The sequence below is a fragment of the Apodemus sylvaticus genome, chromosome 10 (genome assembly GCF_947179515.1).
Source record: "Apodemus sylvaticus chromosome 10, mApoSyl1.1, whole genome shotgun sequence".
In the NCBI taxonomy this organism is placed as follows: domain Eukaryota; kingdom Metazoa; phylum Chordata; class Mammalia; order Rodentia; family Muridae; genus Apodemus; species Apodemus sylvaticus.
In genome coordinates this window covers 35828706-35848419 of record NC_067481.1, presented here as the reverse complement: position 1 = coordinate 35848419, position 19714 = coordinate 35828706, and the positions used below count along the sequence as shown (strand labels likewise).

General features: G+C 49.8%; 1 protein-coding gene across 2 annotated transcripts; it reads left to right on the top strand.

The window, feature by feature from the left end:
* The first annotated feature begins 7028 nt into the window (after positions 1–7028).
* On the top strand, positions 7029–17759 carry Mpo (myeloperoxidase). Of its 2 annotated transcripts, XM_052195390.1 has the most exons (14): positions 7029–7140; positions 7412–7489; positions 7641–7734; positions 8071–8246; positions 8688–8811; positions 8907–9036; positions 9116–9322; positions 10126–10444; positions 12617–12777; positions 14523–14778; positions 14950–15120; positions 15863–16100; positions 16770–16981; positions 17673–17759. In XM_052195390.1, the coding sequence occupies exons 2-13, from the start codon at positions 7414–7416 to the stop codon at positions 16972–16974; spliced, it is 2157 nt and encodes a 718-aa protein (XP_052051350.1). In that variant the 5' UTR covers positions 7029–7140; positions 7412–7413; the 3' UTR covers positions 16975–16981; positions 17673–17759. The 2 variants fall into 2 exon arrangements, with proteins under 2 accessions (XP_052051350.1, XP_052051349.1); XM_052195389.1 differs by lacking the exon at positions 7029–7140 and having other exon boundaries at positions 16770–17759.
* Positions 17760–19714: the final 1955 nt, after the last annotated feature.

Sequence of the window (19714 nt, the reverse complement as noted above, 5' to 3'; positions counted from 1 at the left end):
TGTAAGGAAGTATTCTACCCCTGAGCCAGAGCCCCAGACCTTACATAACAATTTGAAAAGTGACTGTTGTTGTTGTTGTTTTGTTTTGTTTTTCTCTTCTCTTCTTTCTTTCTCTCTTTTTTGTTTTGGATTTTTCGAGACAGGGTTTCTCTGTGTAGCCCTAGCTGTCCTGGAACTCAGTAGACCAGGCCGGCCTCGAACTCAGAAATCCACCTGCCTCTACTTCCCAAGTGCTGGGATTAAAGGCGTGCACCACCACTGCCAGGCAAGTGACATGCTTTTAAAACATTTTTATGAATTCTTTGAGACATCCATATACGGAAGTCTGATCATATGCATGTCCCCTTCTCTCAACTCCTCTCAGCTCCATAGTTCCTTTCCTTAACCACCCAACTTGTGTCCATCTGTCTCTTTGATACGTCTTGAGTTCAGTTTGTACTGCTTTCATACTCCTGGGTGCGGGGACCATGCGCAGAGCATGTTCTACCTGCCAGGAGCCACACCCTTAATGAAAACTGACTCCCCTGTAGAGGAGTAGTTCTGATGCTTTGCTTTATTTGGGAATCTGTATTTACTGAGGCTGAAGGTCCTTGTCCCCAATTGGTTTTTGATCTATCAATAAAAATGCCAGTGGCCAGTGGCTGGGTAGAAAGAAAGAGGCAGGACTTCCAGGTTCCCACAGGCCAGGGGAGAGGAGAGGGCAGGAGGAGGAGAATTGAGATACCTGGGGGAGAGAGACAGAACAGACTCAGAGCTGTAGGGGAGATTTTCCAAAATGTAGGCAGAAAAGGAACACAGCCCACGGCAGGGAGGCCGAAAGTGTCTTGGGCAGCAAGACCAATGGGCTTCATAGGAGGTAATTGGGCAACTAAGCTGAGGGCAGATTTAGAGATGTTGAGCTAGAAGTAAAGGTAAGGGCATGCTAGCCATGGAAGGGTTAGAAGAGTCCAGCCACAGAGCCAATCAGCAAAGCAGTTTAAAAATGAGCTAATGTGTGTGTCTGTGTGTGTCTATGTGTGTGTGTGTCTGTGTGTGTGTGTGTGTGTGTATACACGCGCATGCGCACACGAGCACTTGGGTATTTCATCTGCAGATCCAAGATAGCTCCTGGGCAGGTGTGTGCCTGCAACCAGCTGGGAACACAGAGTGATGTAGCCAAAACCACCCACTACACTCCCAGTCTCCCTGCATCTATCAGCGGCCAATAGCAGCTAGAGGCTGGACTCCTGCTCACCTCACGATCTCCCCATGCCAGGATCCTGTCTGGATTGAGCTTGCGCGGATCTTGTGCATGCTAAGTGATTTTTTTTCTTATGTAACATAAGACAGATCTGCAAGAAATATCATCCTCAGTGATAAAGAAAGAGCCCAGGGCTTTGTCTAGGGAAATGCTCCATCACTGAGCTACACTCCCAGCCAAGATGTATTGCTGGGCGAGAGAAACATGTTGCTGGGCAGTATCCGTAGGGCGACGTCAGTTAGGGAAAAATGTTCCCCACAGATCCACAAATGAGTGAGCATAAGGCAAATGCTTTGGACAGGCAAATATAAGCTGACCAAAGTGTTCTTAAAAAGAGAAGAAAGGGATCAAAGTTCGGAGTGTCACTGTCACCCTGGGCAAGGGGAAGTGTGATCTTGTCTGTAATGTTTTCTTTCTTTCTTTCTTTCTTTCTTTCTTTCTTTCTTTCTTTCTTTCTTTCTTTCTTTCTTTCTTTCTTTCTTTCTTTCTTCTTTCTTTATTTTTCTTTTTTTAACTTAGGATTTCTTGTATCCCAGGCTGCCCTCAACCTTGCCATGTAGTCAAGAATGATCTCGAGTTCCTGTCTCTATCTTCTAAGCACTGGCATCATAGGTGCATTACACTATACACCTGTGCTGTGTTAGGGATTGATCCCTGGCCTGTTGCATTTTAGGCAGGCAGTCTACTGAATGGGCTAGATCCGCAGCTCCTTGTGTAATTTTAAACCTTGTCTGAAAGATTTTGAAGAGAATCAAGGCAAGATCGATCTTGGTGTGTTTGCACCCCCAATGTCAATGCCTGGTCTCTAGCTCCCATAGCTGGAGATACTTCTTAACACACACACACACACACACACACACACACACGAATATTTTTAAGGCCTAGGTAACTGTTACCTATCTAGCCTGCCATTTTGTGCTGTGACTACTGTTATAAGGAAAAATTCTCATATGTTGTTACTGCTGTTACTAAGAAACTTTCTCATGTCCAAGTTGATTGTGTATTCTGTTATATTCTGTGTGCTTGGAAACCAATCACAAGAGAAGTCAGTTAGAACAGCTTCACAGAGTTAGATGCAATAAACTTGGATCCCAACCAACCACCCAGCAGTACTTCCTGCACCTATGTATACACTTTTACAATTTTTGCTGTTATAGGCTACCCCTGGGATGGACCCCAATGTGAGAGAGCGAGACACCTGCACCAATATAAAAAGCTATTTGGAATAAGACTTCCATATGGAGTAGTGGTCAAATGAAAGTTTAAGTTCCCAAGACCTTCCTGGGAATTGACATCCTACTTGGCAGAAAGAGACATATGTGTGGGTAACTACTATTCTGGTTGGCAAATTAAGACCTGAATGTTAGGCAAGGCAAGTCCCCTGCCACAGTTGAATACTGCAGCCAATAGGAGCAGGATGAGTATACCACAAAGGCATGCTCCTAAGGAAATCCTCTATTCATAAGTCCTGAGCGGTGAAATAACTTAGCACAGATATTTGTGCATCTCAGTCTTATTAAACACACTATAGGATTCTAGCTGAGCATGGCAGTAAACTCCTGAGTCTGACCCAAGGCCCTGATCGCTCAGTCCTGGGATGAATGTTCAGTAAACTATCCCTGTCTGAGATTAGTGTTCATGCGGTTTGTGAGGTGACCCCTGGACCCCAACACCTCTAATTCCAACTGAACTGTTTCCTAAACAGTGTTAAGAAAGAGCAATCTGTTTTGCAATCAGTAGCTACCCAGTTATCACAGAGAAAGCTGGGTTAAACGCTAAGGCCTGTGGTGTTTGGGAAAGTTCATTAGGGAAAAGGGAAAGTGGAGAGATGTATGTACTGGGTAGGGTATTCCCTCCATGATGACGGTAGTGTGGAGATGCAGAAGTTCCGGGGTACCCTTCAGAGACCTTCCCTGGGACAGGGAGCTGAGGCTTTACTGCTGGGGCAACACTTGTTTGGAACCTCTCTTTAGGGAGTCATCTTTCCTTCAGATGTTCCAAGTTCTCAGAGGCCTCTGAGCCTCAAACGCACATAGGGCTTAGCTAGGTGAGGGAGAAACAGAGTACAGATAAGGGAAGCTTCTGGTCTTCCAGCGGCCACAAATGTGGCAGGGTCAAATGGGCAGGAGCACTGGAAAGTCACAAAGCATCTCCCGGCCCTGTGCCCGTTCAGGCCCACAACCCTAACTCTGAGCACATTAGACAGGATTCTATTTGAGAATTCACCCCTCCCATGAGTAGAGAGCTACAGATATTTGCTTTCTCTTTCCCAGCATTCCTTGCTTCTTGCTGCCTATGGTAAGGCAGTGCCCACATCCTAACCAGTGGTAATTCACATTGCTTTCAGCTTTTGGGTCTGCAATCTCTGTGTGACTGCCCTGTGTTGCCTGGGTGACCCACACTCTCTTGCTACCTGGGCCCTTAAGGACGAAAATTCAAAAGAGTGTTGGGCCCTGTGCCCTGTGTGTGTCCTCAACCTAACCACTCTGCCCCAGCACTGAAACAATCTGAATGATGTTTGGGGTACCCAGAATGTCTTTCCCAATTTGTGTTTCTTTGATCATCCCAAACATCATTCAACACTGCGCCTAAAGCATAGAGATTGTTCAGGGAAGTCCTTTTTGGTCTCCCTGCGTCCCAGTTGACTCAAGTGCTGTGGCAATCTGTGGTGGGTAATAGTGTGTAGGTGTGACACTTTGTGCAGGTGCATAACAGCATTGTTTACCTTCTGGTTTCCTCTCTGGGAGCTCCTTGAAGATAAGGCCCATACTTTGTTCCAGGGAATGGATTCCCTGTCCACTGTAGCCCAAAGCCGCAGCCTATGCAAGGACTTAATGAATACCCATTAAATAAGTCACCCACAAAAGGTCAGCTGCAGAGACCTGCTTGGCTTTCAAGTCAGGGAGCCTGGCAGATTATTCTGAACTGCACCACACTGGTATCCTTGGCAACAGCATTTCCTTGTTGGACTTTCTTCTTACTATCTGGTTTTTTTTTTTTTTTTTTTTTTTTTTTTTTTTTTTTTTTTAAGCCATTAAATGTCTCTTCCTTCCAATCACTTCTAAAGGCCTGATGAAGGCAGTTGGGAGCAAGTGCTGTCACTCTTGGTTGTTGGAAGGAAGGCATGTAGCCCTCTGGAGTGGCATTGGCAATACATTCTGAAGCCCTAATATGCAAGCCCAAATTTTACTGATAAGATATTTCGAAAAAATAAATTGAGACTGGGTCTTGTTCTGTCTCAAAACAGGTTGGCTTCAAGATCAGCATCCTCTTGCCTTGCCTACCCAGGGCTGGGATTAGGGGCAAGCAGAACTGTCCCCAACTGAGACTTCTTGCCCAAGGAAACAACTGAAGACGTGACTAGAAATTTAACTCCAAAGATGTTTCTCCAAATACTGTCCATAGCAATGAAAACTGGAAACAACCCAAGTTCTCCATATATTGTCCATAGCAATAAAAACTGGAAACAACCCAAGTATCTAACAAGAAAGGGTTAATTAATAAAGCACATTCATTGTTCATACAAAATGCATAGGCATCAAAATAAAGCCAATGGTGTCCAGCATGGTGGTGCAAACCTTTAAACCCCAGCCCTTGGGAGGCAGAGGCAGATAGATCTCTATAAGCTGGAGGCTAGCTCTACGTAGTGAGTTCCAAGACAACTAGCGGTTCATAGAAATACTCGGTCTCAAAACAAACAAACAAAATGGCAGAGGCCAGTGAGGCCAGGCAGCTGATTCAGTGGCTGAGGTCACCTGCATCAAGCAGAGGATCCATATGCTGAAAGGAGTGGACTTCCGCAGGCTGTCCTCTGACAGCGTGTGCACATTCAGACACCTCCAGCCAAGGACTAAATGCGCACAATGGAACCAATTTAAAAATGCAACAAGCCGGGCGGTGGTGGCGCACGCCTGTAATCCCAGCACTCTGGGAGGCAGAGGCAGGCTGATTTCTGAGTTCAAGGCCAGCCTGGTCTACAGAGTGAGTTCCAGGACAGCCAGGGCTACACAGAGAAACCCTGTCTCGAAAAAAACAAATCCAAAAAACCAAAAAACAAACAAAAAGAAAGAAAGAAAGAAAGAAAGAAAGAAAGAAAGAAAGAAAGAAAGAAAGAAAGAAAGAAAAAAAGAAAGAAACAAGTGCATATGGGTTGACAAGGAGGTGTGCAGACCAAACAGTTGAGTCCCGTAAGAGGTTATGCCCGGATGGGTGGTAGTATTTTGTGATCCTAGTAATTTGGGGACTGATACAAGCTCAAGATCACCTGGGCAATGTAATAAGATCTTGGCTAACAACATGCTATAAAATAATACAAGAATTCTCTCTCTCTCTCTCTCTCTCTCTCTCTCTCTCTCTCTCTCTCTCTGTCTGTCTCTCTCTCTCTCTCCTGAGAAAGGGTTTCTCTATGTATCACTGGCTGTCCTAAACTCACTCTGTAGGCCAGGCTGGCCTCCAACTCACAGAGATCTCCCTGCCTCTGCCTCCCAAGTGCTAGGTTTACCATCACCGTCCTGCTAAGATTATTCTTAATAATCTTTTAAAACAAATATTATTTCTATACAAAGGATAGCCAATCATTAAAGTACTGGTGAATACTGGGATTATGGGAAATTTTGTTCTTGCTGCTGATTTATGTGAAACACAATGACAAATCTTGAAAAAGAATCATCTACAGTAGCAATTGATTATAAGCAATTTTTATTCAGTTTGTTTTATTTTGAGGCGAGGTCTCACGTAAGTCAGGCTGGCTTCAAGTTAGCTATTCAGCTGAGGCTGGACCAACTTCTGATTCTCCTGCCTCTGCTTGTGCCAGCACTTGAAGCTCAATTTATTTATATCTCTTGCATATTCTTATCCTATAGGTATCAATGAACATATGTTACCTATAGACTCAAAAAGTATTCTTGAAAACTTATAACATTCTAGAATCCACTCTCAAAAAGCTACTTGTTGGAGTTCACATATAGAGAGACCAGAAGAATAAATAGTTTCTTTCTCCTGAGCCTGGGATCAGTTTCCCAGGTGATAGGACCCAGGGCACAGTGGGAAGAAGTTTGGGTGTGGTCTTGTCCGTTGCTCCTTAGCCAAGATGGGATCTGAGCATAGACAAGAGTGGTCCATAGGAGATGACCAAAGTAGTCCTGCCCCAGGGTCTCCAGAGGTGGGCGGGCACGGGACTGTTCCTGATTGAGAATGGCTTGCCTTTCTCAGGGGGGAAACTCCCCCTTTTCTATTTCATAACGATCTTTAACCTGAACCTTCCTAACTGACTGGTCTTGCTTAGACAGGTCCTGGGCTGCTTCACCAACTGACCATTAACCACAACCAACTCTGCAAGCTCCGAAATCAGCTATGGGTCCTTCCCTGCCAGAGGTTAAGAGGAAGGGGCTGTGGAGAGAGAGGAAGTTGCCTTTGTCCTGAGCCTGTAGCCCCCAGGGTCCTCTTTCCTGAGAAGCCTAACTGTCTCCAGCCAGATTTCCTGTCTCCTCAGCCCCAGTGAGAACTGGGGGCTCCCCACCAGGGTTGGAGTGGGGGTGACCCTGAGGCCCTCAAGGGGGTCAGCATTGCTACATCTTCCCTGTGACCCTCCCTTCTCTCCATGGGGCTATGTTACTTCCCATAACTTCTTAGCCTTAGCTCCCTGAATTTTGGTTCTTTCAAAGGAATTGGGACGCTCAGTTTAACCAACATTTTGAGGGGTGGGTGGTTTGTGCTCTCTGGGAGTAACTCTGATCCATCCCCTCATCCATCCCTCCACTTCATGAGCCCCCTGTGCACCCCTAACCCCGTGGGGGAGGAGAGTCTAGACTTGGGATAGATCCTTCTCTTTTTAGGTCAGCCCGCCCTCAGCTTGGAAGCCATAAAAGCCCATTGTCAGTGAGAGGCGACGACATTGTCAGGTAAGTGATGGAGCTGAGCTCTTGGGGACTAGAGACTATAGCTGGAGTGGGGGGGCATGGGTGGCAGACCTCTTAATCATGGAGGCCTTCCTCATAGACCAGACCCACTGGGGTAGGGCTGTGTACGAAGGGGAGAGGAGGGGGCTTGGGAGAAGGGTAATGGTAAGCCTCTCTTTTCTCAAAAGCTCAGAGCACTTCCCGGGTTGAGGTTTTTGGGGTTTTTTTTGTTTGTTTGTTTATTTGTTTTATTTTATTTTGTTTTGCCTTGCAGACATGAAACTATTCCTGGCCTTGGCAGGCCTCCTGGCCTCCCTGGCCCTGCTTCAGACTTCCAATGGTGCCAGTCCAGGTAATAGTGCCCAAAGGAGAGTGGGCGGAGGGGTGGAAGTGGGGATTCTCAGCCCAGCATATCCCCCTTCCCTGGACTGGCCTCCTTCGCCTTGGGGCCTGATGTAGGGCTTTGGGGCCAGCCCTGACCTTGTGATTTATGCTCTGGGCAGCTCTTCTGGGGGAAGTGGAGAACTCAGTGGTGCTGAGCTGTATGGAGGAAGCCAAGCAGCTAGTGGACAGAGCCTACAAGGAGCGGAGAGAAAGGTGCGGCGAGTGCCAGGCCCCGTGCAGCCCCGGGCAAGGCTGCTTCAAGTCTTCTGGAGAAAGGACAAGCAGCGGGGGTTTGTAGAAAGGATGAGGGCCTGCAGGTGAAACCGGACCTGGTCTGTCTGCGTTGCGTTTCTGGCTGTCAGAACATCTTCAAAGCCACTCCTTCAATGGTTTTGCTTTCTGTCTAGCCATGCAGGTCCATATCGTCTGGACAAAAGAAATGCCCTTCTCCTCTGTGTTTCTCTCCCGAGTTCTTTCTGCCCGCCGCCACAGGCAGGCCTCTGCTGAGAGTCTCTCTACCCCTTCTCTGGCCCTCCCTTGTCTAAGCAGGATCAAGCAGAGCCTCCGAAGTGGCTCCGTCAGCCCCATGGAACTCCTGTCCTACTTCAAGCAGCCGGTGGCGGGCACCAGAACAGCTGTGAGGGCGGCTGACTATCTGCATGTGGCCCTAGACCTGCTGAAGAGGAAGCTGCAGCCCCTGTGGCCACGGCCTTTCAATGTCACAGGTACTCTAACTCCTTCCTTTTTGGTCACCTCCTCTTCCCCTAATGATTTCTGCCACAAGCCTCCCTCTAAGGCAGTGGTTCTCAACCTGGGGGTCGTGACTCCTTGGGTAAGTCGAATGACCCCTTTCCCCTAAGACCGTTGGAAAACACAGGTCTTTGCATTATGATTCATAACAGTAGCCAAATTACAGTTATGAAGTAGCAATGAAAATAATCTTATAGTTGCGTTCATGCCATTCGAAACTGGCTTAAGGGGTCTCAGCATCAGCAAACCTGAGAGCCACTGGTCTAAGGAGTCTCAGGGGCAGCCTAATACTCCTTCTGCCGCTGAGCTGGCCCGCCCACTCCTCGCCCTCACTGGGCTACTCAGCCCCAGGTTGCCCAGCATAGGAAATGAGGTAGGGGAAGGCTCAGATCTAAGATCACGGCTCACTCTCGCAGATGTCTTGACACCCGCTCAGCTGAATCTGTTGTCCGTGTCAAGTGGCTGCGCCTATCAGGACGTGGGGGTGACATGCCCACAGAACGACAAGTATCGCACCATCACTGGACACTGCAACAACAGGTTCGGGCTCAGGGCAGTTCAGGGATGTGTGGCGTAGGGGGTTTAGGTCCTGCCTGTGGCGACCCGTTGGGCCAGAGCCCTGTGCTTCCCTCTAGACGCAGCCCCACACTGGGGGCCTCCAACCGGGCCTTTGCGCGCTGGCTGCCAGCAGAGTATGAAGATGGCGTCTCCATGCCCTTCGGCTGGACGCCCGGGATCAATCGCAGTGGCTTCAGGGTGCCCCTGGTGAGTGTCCGATAGAGGGAGATGGGCCCAGCCCTATGTGCAGGACTTAGGTATCCAATGACTGCTGTTGTTGCCGTAGGCTCGCCAGGTCTCTAATGAGATCGTGCGCTTCCCCAACGATCAGCTGACCAGGGACCAGGACCGCGCACTCATCTTCATGCAATGGGGACAGTTTCTGGACCATGACATCACCTTGACTCCGGAGCCAGCTACCCGCTTCTCCTTCTTCACTGGCCTCAACTGTGAGACCAGCTGCCTGCAGCAGCCACCCTGCTTCCCCCTCAAGGTGCTGCATCCTCCCACCCACCGCAGTCTGCTCCACAGAGAGGGAAGATGGTTTACATTGGCGACGGTGCTGGTGCTCCGTCTGTGTCCTAGTTTCTTCCTAGACCCTGAACAAGGCTGGTCCTCACTCCTGGGTCCAGAGTCCATACTTGTCTCCCTTAGCAGAGCCAGCTGTCAACACAAGGAGCCTAATATTCACCCTGAACGTTGCCCTGTGTGGTGGGGCGACTGGCTCTTTGTGAGGCTGGGAGAATTCTGGGATAAGGATGTGACCTGTCTTCTTCACACTCCCAGTGTAGGAGCACTGGCCTGCTCTCTCTCTCTCTCCTATGGGCACTCCCCTAATCCTGCTTCACACTGCATGTGTGTGTGTGTGTGTGAGTTTGGGTTTGGGTTGCCCATAGTCAGGGTCAGGGTTGAGGCACCTTCGGTGTAGGGGGGAAAGTGTGGAGAAAAAAGGGCAAAGATTGAGGAGATAAAGGGCCAGGGATCTGACAGGGCTAGGGTGACAGACCAGAGAGGAAAAGACAGACACAGGCGAGAAGAGTATTATGAGGCACAGTGAAGTGGGCTCAGAGGCCTGGCCTTGCCCAACCCCAGAAGGCTCTCTCCATTCCAGTTCAGTGAATTCTTCATCACCCCTAAACCTCAGTCTCTTTGCTGGCTGAGCCCCAGTAATTCTATGGAACCTTGGGAGCCTCCCTGCAGCTCGAGGGGGCCAGAGTTCTCCTCTGCAGGGTGTAAGTTACAGACACCCATGGTCTGGACCCTCAAAAGCCAGCCTAGCTTCTCCCTGTGTTGTAGATCCCACCCAATGACCCTCGAATCAAGAACCAAAAGGACTGCATCCCGTTCTTCCGCTCCTGCCCGGCATGCACCAACAGCAACATCACCATTCGCAATCAGATCAACGCCCTCACTTCCTTTGTGGATGCCAGCGCGGTGTATGGCAGCGAGGACCCCCTGGCCAGGAGGCTGCGCAACCTCACCAACCAGCTGGGGCTGCTGACCGTCAATCCTCGCTTCCAAGACAACGGCAGGGCCCTGCTGCCCTTTGACAACCTGCATGATGACCCCTGCCTCCTCACCAACCGCTCCGCCCGCATTCCTTGTTTTCTGGCAGGTCAGCCTGGGGACTGGACGAGAGTAGGACAGAGCTGTGTCCAGCTTGTGGGAACACAGCCTGGATGTGAGCAGCGTGCCGGTTTGTGATAAGAGACGCTGGTCTCAGCAACTTATTAGTCTAGTTGCCTTGGTAACAAGTTGGATAGAGACAGAAAGGAAAATAACAGCCAAAACAAACCACACACACATACAAAAAAACAATCCTCCATCCATCGACCAAAGGTGAGGATGCAGGCCTGCTAAGGACCCTCTGTCATCTACCCAGCTTCTTCTGTCTTTCCCTCCCATGGACTGTGGAAAAAGAGAGAGCCGAGGGCCTCTTTGCAAAGGGACAGAGAACTAAAAGTGATATGGTGTCCATGCCCTTTACAACTGTCCTGTCCAGTCTGAAGCCAGTCGCCACATGTGGTGATTTCAACTTAAATTATTTGTAGCAGGGAGTACTGGCTCACACCTTTAATCCCAGTCTTAGGGAGGCAGCGGCACGAGGATCTTCGTGAGAGCTCAAGGCCAGCCTGGTCTACAGTTCTAGGAGAGCCGAGGCCGTGAGACCCTGTCGCGAAAAAAGGAAGAAGTAAAAACCAATCAATGAATACATAAATAATTTTAAATTAAATTAAAAGTTTCTGTAGTAACCAAAGTTAAGGGCTCAGTAGTCCCATGGGCTGGTGGCTCCCCTAGCGGGTAGTGGGAAAGTGGTTGTTTATCTCAAGCCAGAAAGTTCTAGTAGATTGTGTCACAGAATATCACTCCATGGGCATTTTGGGTTCTTAGAAAGACAGAAGGTGGGGTTTCAAAAGGGGAGATACCTGGCAGTTTGAGGATAGGATTGGGGCAAGGATTGTGGTCATACCCAGGAATTGACACCCCTCCCCACCACCTCTCTGTGATTTTTAGACTGGGTTATATGGCTAGCTCCAGCAGGTCTGGTACTTGCTTTGAAGCCCAGGCTAGGTTCAAACATTCCTCAGTCTTCCTATCTTAGCCTGCCAAGTGTTGGGTGACTCACGTGTACTATCCTGCCCACACACGGGGGTGCAAGTCTGTCTTCCTGCACCTCCCCTTCTATGGGTCCGGTGCGCTCTCCTGGGTCCCCTGGAAGGAGAGTCAAGATCAATTCCAGGGTGCATCTCCTAAGGGAGGGCCCGCTCTCTTCTGGCTAGTCATGACCTCTGGTCACTCATGGGGTGGAGAAGCTGTCTCAGGAATATCCTTTCCTCTCAGAATTTTCTTTTTAAGTTGGCAAGAGCTGAGGCCAGTCAGTGTCTTACAGCAAAGGCCCTGAACCCCACCTTCTGGCTTTCTTGTTGAAGGTTTAGGGAGCACTAGAGGAAAGGGGACTTCGTTTCCTTCAATAGTCTTAAGTGTGGATGCACACATTCTGGTGTCCTCTCCTCACAACAGGTTGTACAGTTGGCTTATCGTGAGAGCATTAATGACAACTATCTTCAAACAGTGGAGGGTTTCTGGAACCCTGTTTTGATAAGGATTTTGGCATTGCGTCCGATTTGAACAGAAAACATGCATACCATATCAAGACAATAAGATGTGTACTTGCTCTTGGGCGTGTTGCAAAGGGACAGAGAACTAAAAGTGATATGGTGTCCATGCCCTTTACAACTGTCCTGTCCAATCTGAAGCCAGTTGCCACTCTTGGGAGTATTCATGTATTGTAGGGTGTGTGTGTATGTGTGTATAGTTTGTGTGTTTGTATGTATGTATGTATGTATGTATGTATGTATGTATGTATGTTTGTGTGTGTAGTATGTGTATATGTGTAGTATATAGATGTAGTATGTATATATGTGTGTATAGTATGAAAGTGTGCATGTATGTGTATATATATGTGTGTGTGTATGTGTGTTTAGTGTGTGTGTGTGTGTGTGTATGTATGTAGTAAATGGCAAAATACAGAAAGACACAAGGCTTGACCTTGTACCTAAGGATCTCCTAGTCTGAGCTGCAGGTAGGTGACAAGTCAAACGTCATGGCTATTGGGTAAGGCTGCAGGAAGTACTAGAGTGTTCCCAAGCTCTCATGTCAGCCTGTGGTTGACACTTGACTCTGGTGTGTGTGGGTAGGTGGAGAACAGGGACATGAGAGCCACTGAAGGTCTTTGCTGGACAAGGGATGGAGAGCATAAAGATGACAAAAGCTTTGCTTCCTCAAGGGGACATGCGCTCCAGCGAGATGCCGGGGCTCACCTCCATGCACACCCTCTTCGTTCGAGAACATAACCGGCTGGCCACACAGCTCAAGAGCCTGAATCCTCGATGGAATGGGGAGAAGCTCTACCAGGAGTCACGGAAGATTGTGGGGGCCATGGTCCAGGTAGGCTGTGTCCTAACACATCTTGGCCATGTGTTCTTGGGCAGGTTTTTTTTTTTAATCTCTCTGGAACACCTGCTTCTTTTATCCATAAGAGGCTCAGAGGAGCAAAATGAAAACACCCGGCAGACATGATATGCTTGACAAGTACACTTCTCTTCCTCCTGTCTCCCTGCCCTCTTCCTCCTGTCTCCCTGCCCTCTTCCTCCTGTCTCCCAGCCCTCTTCCTCCTGTCTTCCTCCTGTCTCCCAGCCCTCTTCCTCCTGTCTTCCTCCTGTCTCCCAGCCCTCTTCCTCCTGTCTTCCTCCTGTCTCCCAGCCCTCTTCCTCCTGTCTTCCTCCTGTCTCCCAGCCCTCTTCCTCCTGTCTTCCTCCTGTCTTCCTCCTGTCTCCCAGCCCTCTTCCTCCTGTCTTCCTCCTGTCTCCCAGCCCTCTTCCTCCTGTCTTCCTCCTGTCTTCCTCCTGTCTCCCAGCCCTCTTCCTCCTGTCTTCCTCCTGTCTCCCAGCCCTCTTCCTCCTGTCTTCCTCCTGTCTCCCTGCCCTCTTCCTCCTATTTCCCTGCCCTCTTCCTCCTGTCTTCCTCCTGTCTCCCTGCCCTCTTCCTCCTGTCTCCCTGCCCTCTTCCTCCTGTCTCCCAGCCCTCTTCCTCCTGTCTTCCTCCTGTCTCCCAGCCCTCTTCCTCCTGTCTTCCTCCTGTCTCCCAGCCCTCTTCCTCCTGTCTTCCTCCTGTCTCCCAGCCCTCTTCCTCCTGTCTTCCTCCTGTCTCCCAGCCCTCTTCCTCCTGTCTTCCTCCTGTCTTCCTCCTGTCTCCCAGCCCTCTTCCTCCTGTCTTCCTCCTGTCTCCCAGCCCTCTTCCTCCTGTCTTCCTCCTGTCTTCCTCCTGTCTCCCAGCCCTCTTCCTCCTGTCTTCCTCCTGTCTCCCAGCCCTCTTCCTCCTGTCTTCCTCCTGTCTCCCTGCCCTCTTCCTCCTATTTCCCTGCCCTCTTCCTCCTGTCTTCCTCCTGTCTCCCTGCCCTCTTCCTCCTGTCTCCCAGCCCTCTTCCTGAGAGGGTCGTAAGCAGAAGCACTCACTCACCGGGGCTCTTTTATCCACTGTCATCATCTTGAGCATTTTTCCCCCTGGGGCCGTGCTCCTCCATCTGGTTTTTGATGTTTCCATGATCCCTATTTTCTCAAGAATGTAAACATTCCTGTACATCACACACAACACACACACACACACACACACACACACACACACACACACACACACACACGGGATTCACTTCAGTCTCAGAAGCTATTCTAGCCTTGGATCCAGAGTGACACCACCTCACAGCCTCCCTTTCACACGGGAACATCACTCAGGAACAGACTTCTTCTACCTTCCGTCTATAAAGCTATAACGAGCCCTACTGTGTGCTAGTCTATTGCTGGGCACTGTGAATAATCTCAATAATTTCAACTTCCCTGGCTCTCAAGGAGAAATGAGAGCACTAATACCGTAAAGGCAAGAGAGAGATCACAATGACTGACAAGACCGTTTAATCCCTTGAGAGAGAAAGTGATATAATTATTCCTTGTTTACATTTGTGGTTCAGAGCTTAATAAATGACCTGAGGCGAGCTCTATTTATGTCCTTCTGTTAAGTTCAGATCTAAGACTATGGAAGACAAGCCCCTGATCCTAGGCAGGTAGGGGCGAGTCCCCCAGGCTGGAGACCACAGGAAGGAATAAATAGACATCTGAAGCAAAGCGACTTTGTTTTAGATCATCACATACCGGGACTACCTGCCCTTGGTGTTGGGGCCCGCCGCCATGAAGAAGTACCTACCCCAGTACCGATGCTACAACGACTCAGTAGACCCTCGCATCGCCAATGTCTTCACCAACGCTTTCCGTTACGGCCACACCCTCATCCAGCCCTTCTTGTTCCGCCTGGACAATCAGTACCGGCCCACAGGGCCCAACCCCCGTGTCCCACTCAGCAAGGTCTTTTTTGCCAGCTGGAGAGTCGTGCTGGAAGGTGAAAGGAACCTAGGAAAAGCCAGCAGCTGCGGGCGGGGTGGCCTGGGCTTGGCCGCAGGGACCTAGGCTAGGCTATCCCTATGACTGCACTCGAACCAGCCCTGACTCCACTGTGTGCCTAGTAACCGGATAACCAACCTTTCCTTTCACTTTGGTCTCTCGTCCTCAGGTGGCATCGACCCCATTCTCCGAGGCCTCATGGCTACGCCTGCCAAACTGAATCGCCAGAACCAAATTGTGGTGGATGAGATCCGGGAGCGACTCTTTGAGCAAGTCATGAGGATAGGGCTGGACTTGCCTGCTCTTAACATGCAGCGCAGCCGGGATCATGGCCTCCCTGGTGAGAGGCCAGCCCCAGCCTCATCCCACCCCCCAGGCAGCTCCCCTTCTTGCCCAGGGCTCCTTTTCCAGTTCTCAGGAAGCATCCGAGGCTAGGTCCGGCCATTTCCAGGCCCCTGTGGCCAAAGTTCGGCCTCTCTTGGCGTCTTCCCAAGCTGGACATTTGCAACCTGCATGGCTGCTGAAATTATCCCACCATCTGGAAGTCTGTCTCCGTCATCTGACATCGTCATCCTGACTCATGAACTCGGGGGTGGGAGAGTACCACTGCCGTTTTTACTGACCAGGAAACTAGGGCTTAGAGCAGTTCAGAGCTTGGCTAGGTGCTGTAGCCACGTCAGTGAGAGATGTGGAGGTTGGACCCAAGTGGATCAGTGTAACCCAAAAGCCCCAGTGGCTGTGCCTCCAGGAAACATTTTCATTCTCTGACTCAGAGACAGATACACTAGGCTGCTGCTCGAAAGGACAGTGTGCCATTTCCATGCTCGAGTCTTGCAGGATTTGTGGTAATAAAGGGCTTGCCAGGGTAGGAGAGAGAGAGGAAAAGAGTGAGAGGTCTGGACGGGCCCAACTGTCCACTTTGGCCCCAGCCAATCCATTAGGGATCCAGTCTGCCTATGGCCTTGTGTACTGAGGTTGGGCTTTTGAACATCTGTGTAGCTCTTTCCTGCCCTTCCCAGTATTCTTTCTACCCGGCAGGAGAGGGGTCCATTTACAGCTACCTGTTCTCTGACTCAACGCAGGATACAATGCCTGGAGACGCTTCTGTGGGCTTCCACAGCCCAGCACAGTGGGTGAGCTCGGCACGGTGCTGAAGAACCTGGAGCTGGCACGGAAGCTGATGGCACAGTATGGCACGCCCAACAACATTGACATCTGGATGGGCGGTGTGTCCGAGCCCCTGGAGCCCAATGGCCGCGTAGGCCAGCTCCTTGCCTGCCTCATTGGCACTCAGTTTAGGAAGCTACGTGATGGTGATCGGTAAGGAAGCTGTGGGAAGGCAGGGTGCCACAGCTGTGGGGGCCGGGAGGGGGCGCATGCGCACCACAGCAGTCAGGCAGCGCTTAGAGAACAATTACACAGACGTTGGTTCCACCCCAGGTCTGGTCTAGGGACAGTAGTCAAGCTCTCAGTCTTGGTGGTACATGCCTTTGCCCAAGGAGCCATCTTGCTGGTCCCCAAAATGCCACTCTTAATAACGTTCTTTGGGTTTCTCAGTGCCACATCAGTCACCATGGAAAAGTTCCAAAAGTCTCCCGTTGGCCCCTTTTCAACGTCATTTCATCATGATCTTGGCATCCCCGTGTCTATTTCTAACCTAGCTTGCCTTACACCTTTGGTAATATTGTAAAAAGGTGTCCCAGCCAAGGAGAGCAAATCGCAGACGCCACCCAGGCTTTCTTTTACCCCTGTGGGTGCATGTATCAGCCTGGGACCCAAGCAGCTGTGCTTCTGTCCTCTGGGCAGAGCGGGCAATGCCCATGACCTGAGCTCTCCTGTGCTGTAGATAACAATCTTCTGTGGCCCTCTCACACTCAGGGGGCAGCTCAAGCCAGGTGGTGCCCTGGGTACCCTCAGCCTGGGTATACCTCAGCCAGAGCATCCTCATGGACCATCCTCAGGCATGATGTCCATGATGCTCCCATGCAGGTTTTGGTGGGAGAACCCAGGCGTGTTCAGTAAACAGCAGAGACAGGCCTTGGCCAGCATCTCCTTGCCCCGTATCATCTGTGACAACACTGGCATCACCATGGTGTCCAAGAACAACATCTTCATGTCCAACTCGTACCCCCGAGACTTTGTCAGCTGTAACACCCTTCCTAAACTGAACCTGGCTTCCTGGAAGGAGACCTAGAGGCTGGGTAAGGGTATGGCACATGGAAGGGTATACCTGGTTGACTAGTGGGAATCACAGAGAACTCTATGCCCTGGGTGAATCCATCTTTGTGGATATTGTGGGTGCCAATGGGGGAAAAATGACTGGACATTCACTTGTGAGCATATACACTTATATAAACTCAACATACATAAATTAGTATTTCGTGTCCGTATGGTCTGTGAGCATGGGCAATGTTTGGTGTGCCTTGTGTGCTTGTCAATCACGAGTCAGGGCTCACTGCTAAGACAATATTAAGAACGTGGAGACAGTGAGCAGACAGCTCTGCAGCATAGTACTGTGTGTGACTAGCCAAGTTACTCTACATATAAATTCTCTTCCTTATAAATAAAAGCAGCCACAGCTTGTTAGAGAGCCTACTGCCTCCTCCAGCTCTCTACTCACTGAGTGGCTACCATGTGACCATGTGACCATGTGACCACGTGACCATGTGCCAGGCACTGTGCTAGTCATGGGAAACACAAACAATAAAGATAAATTCCAAAGATGAATGTCAAGCCCTCGATCACATTCTGGTTGGCAGAAACGAGGCGGTGCAGCCTCTGGAGGGGATGCAGTTAGCAGTTGGGCTGTGTGGTTGTGATACAGTCTTAGGCCAGCTCCGCTCAGCCAGTGGTTTTTCCTTCTCCCTCACTCTATTCTCTTGCTATTCACAGGAGTCTGCCTGGAGAGGAACAGAGGCCATTGGCCTTCCTGTGCTACTTGTACCTGAGGTTTACACTAATAAAGTATGGTGGACGGGGGTCTTGTTCTGTGTCTGTGAAGGGACTGCACCTTCAGTGGGAGGTTCCCTCTGGTCTGAGAACTTGAGCCAGTGTGGTCTGTACCTCAGGGTGTTTCTAGGGTGGTGATTGTGCTGGGGGCCCTCCTTTGGCTCTCCCATATGTGGAGGGCAGCTAGCTCTTAAAAGCCTTGGGGCTAGGCCACGCTAAGCAGACCTTCCTCCCTCACACACTCCTCTGCCACTCTGTGGAACAGGAATGTGGCCACCAAGCCCTGGTATTTGTTCATTGTTCTGGCGAATGTTGGCTACATGCTTATTCTGTGTCAGTCTCTGGGAAGGGGAGGGGACAGAATGCTAACCAGCGAGACAGAAAGCTGAGGTGTGGTGGGAAGGCTTTGCTGGGAGAATAGAGGCCTCTGTGTCTCTGTAGACTAGCACAGTGATCCTCAAGGGGCAGACACCAACTAATTTCAGGCTTCCAAGTGATCAGACTCCAGTGTCTGGGAAGGGGGTGTGTGTGTTTGGCCAGTGGTCATGTCAGGAGCTGGTCCATAGTGGATGAGCCAACTCTCTTCTCCTTTCTGGTCTTCTACCTTATGAGGATTGGGGAACCCCTCTGGGAGCTGAAGGTAAGAGACTGGTGAGGTAAAGCCAGACCCTCACTGTGGGGAGCTTCGGGACCAGTACCTCTCACGATCACCTCACTGAGGGGGAGAGGGGTGTTCACAGAGATGGCGCCTCATCCAAGACTGGTGGGGAGGCTTACAGAACAGGGCTACAAACAAGGACCGCCCCCAGGCAATCTCCATAAGATGAGGAAATGATTTCTGGACTGGTCTGTACCTGTAGGGTGATTTTTGCCCCTGTGATGTTGGTATTGAACTGGGGCCTTGTATATGCTGGACAAACACTCTACCACTGAGCTGCATCTCCAGCCCTTTTTTATTCTGGGACAAGGTCTTGCTAAGTCGGCCAGGTTGACTTTGAAGTTGCTGTATAGCACGGGTCAATCTTGAACTTGTGATTCTCCTGTTCCCTCAGGCCTTGAAAGGGTAAATTTAATTAACCAACTAGTCAACCAACTGATCATTTCATCAACCAGCTAATTAATTTCTGTGGTGCTAAGATTGAGCTCAGGGCCTTGTGCATTGGAGAGTCTCTTCATTTTACAATTCTGTTTATTTATTTATTTATAGATTTTTGTTTATATTTTGGCTGCAGTATCCCTATGTGCCACATGCATGCAGTACTTTCAGAGGCCAGAAGGGCATAGGATCCTCTGGGACAGTTGAGAATAGCCCTGTGGGTATTGGGAATTGAACCAGGGTCCTCTGGAAGAATAGCCAGTGTTCTTAACCACTGGTCCATCTCTATAGCCCCTGGAGAATCTTTTTGTTTGTTTTTTTGTTTGTTTTAAAAAGAATGTCAACCAGGCCATGGTAGTACAATCCAGCATGGAGGCTGAAATTACCTAAATTTAGGATGATGGGGCTACTCTGGGCCACATAACTGTTCAAGGCCCACCTAAAATATAAAATGAGATCCTATGAAACAAATCAAAGAATGTATGAATACACATTGGGCCGCAGCCCAAGGAATGTTCTGAAACTGCCTCTTCAGAAGCTTGAAGGGTTCAAAGAACTGTCCAGGAAGAAGAGATCAATTTTAGTTCCTAGGAAATTCAGGCTTGGTTGCCCATGGTACCCCAGAATAGTATTACCCTGTACTGACTGGTTTTGTGTGTCAACTTGACACAGGCTGGAGTTATCACAGAGAAAGGAGCTTCAGGTGAGGAAATGCCTCCATGAGATCCAGCTGTAAGGCATTTTCTCAATTAGAGATCAAGGGGGGAGGGCCCCTTGTGGGTGCTGCCATCCCTGGGCTGGTGCTCTTGGGTTCTATAAGAGAGCAGGCTGAGCAAGCCAGGGGAAGCAAGCCAGTAGGTAACATTCCTCCATGGCCTCTGCATCAGCT

Excerpts from the sequence above, each read along its gene's own strand:
- Mpo (XM_052195390.1), top strand. The coding sequence starts at position 7,414 with ATGAAACTATTCCTGGCCTTGGCAGGCCTCCTGGCCTCCCTGGCCCTG. Across the intron at positions 8,247-8,687 it reads ACGGCCTTTCAATGTCACAG|ATGTCTTGACACCCGCTCAG; the intron begins GTACTCTAACTC and ends TCACTCTCGCAG. Across the intron at positions 16,101-16,769 it reads AAGCTACGTGATGGTGATCG|GTTTTGGTGGGAGAACCCAG; the intron begins GTAAGGAAGCTG and ends GCTCCCATGCAG.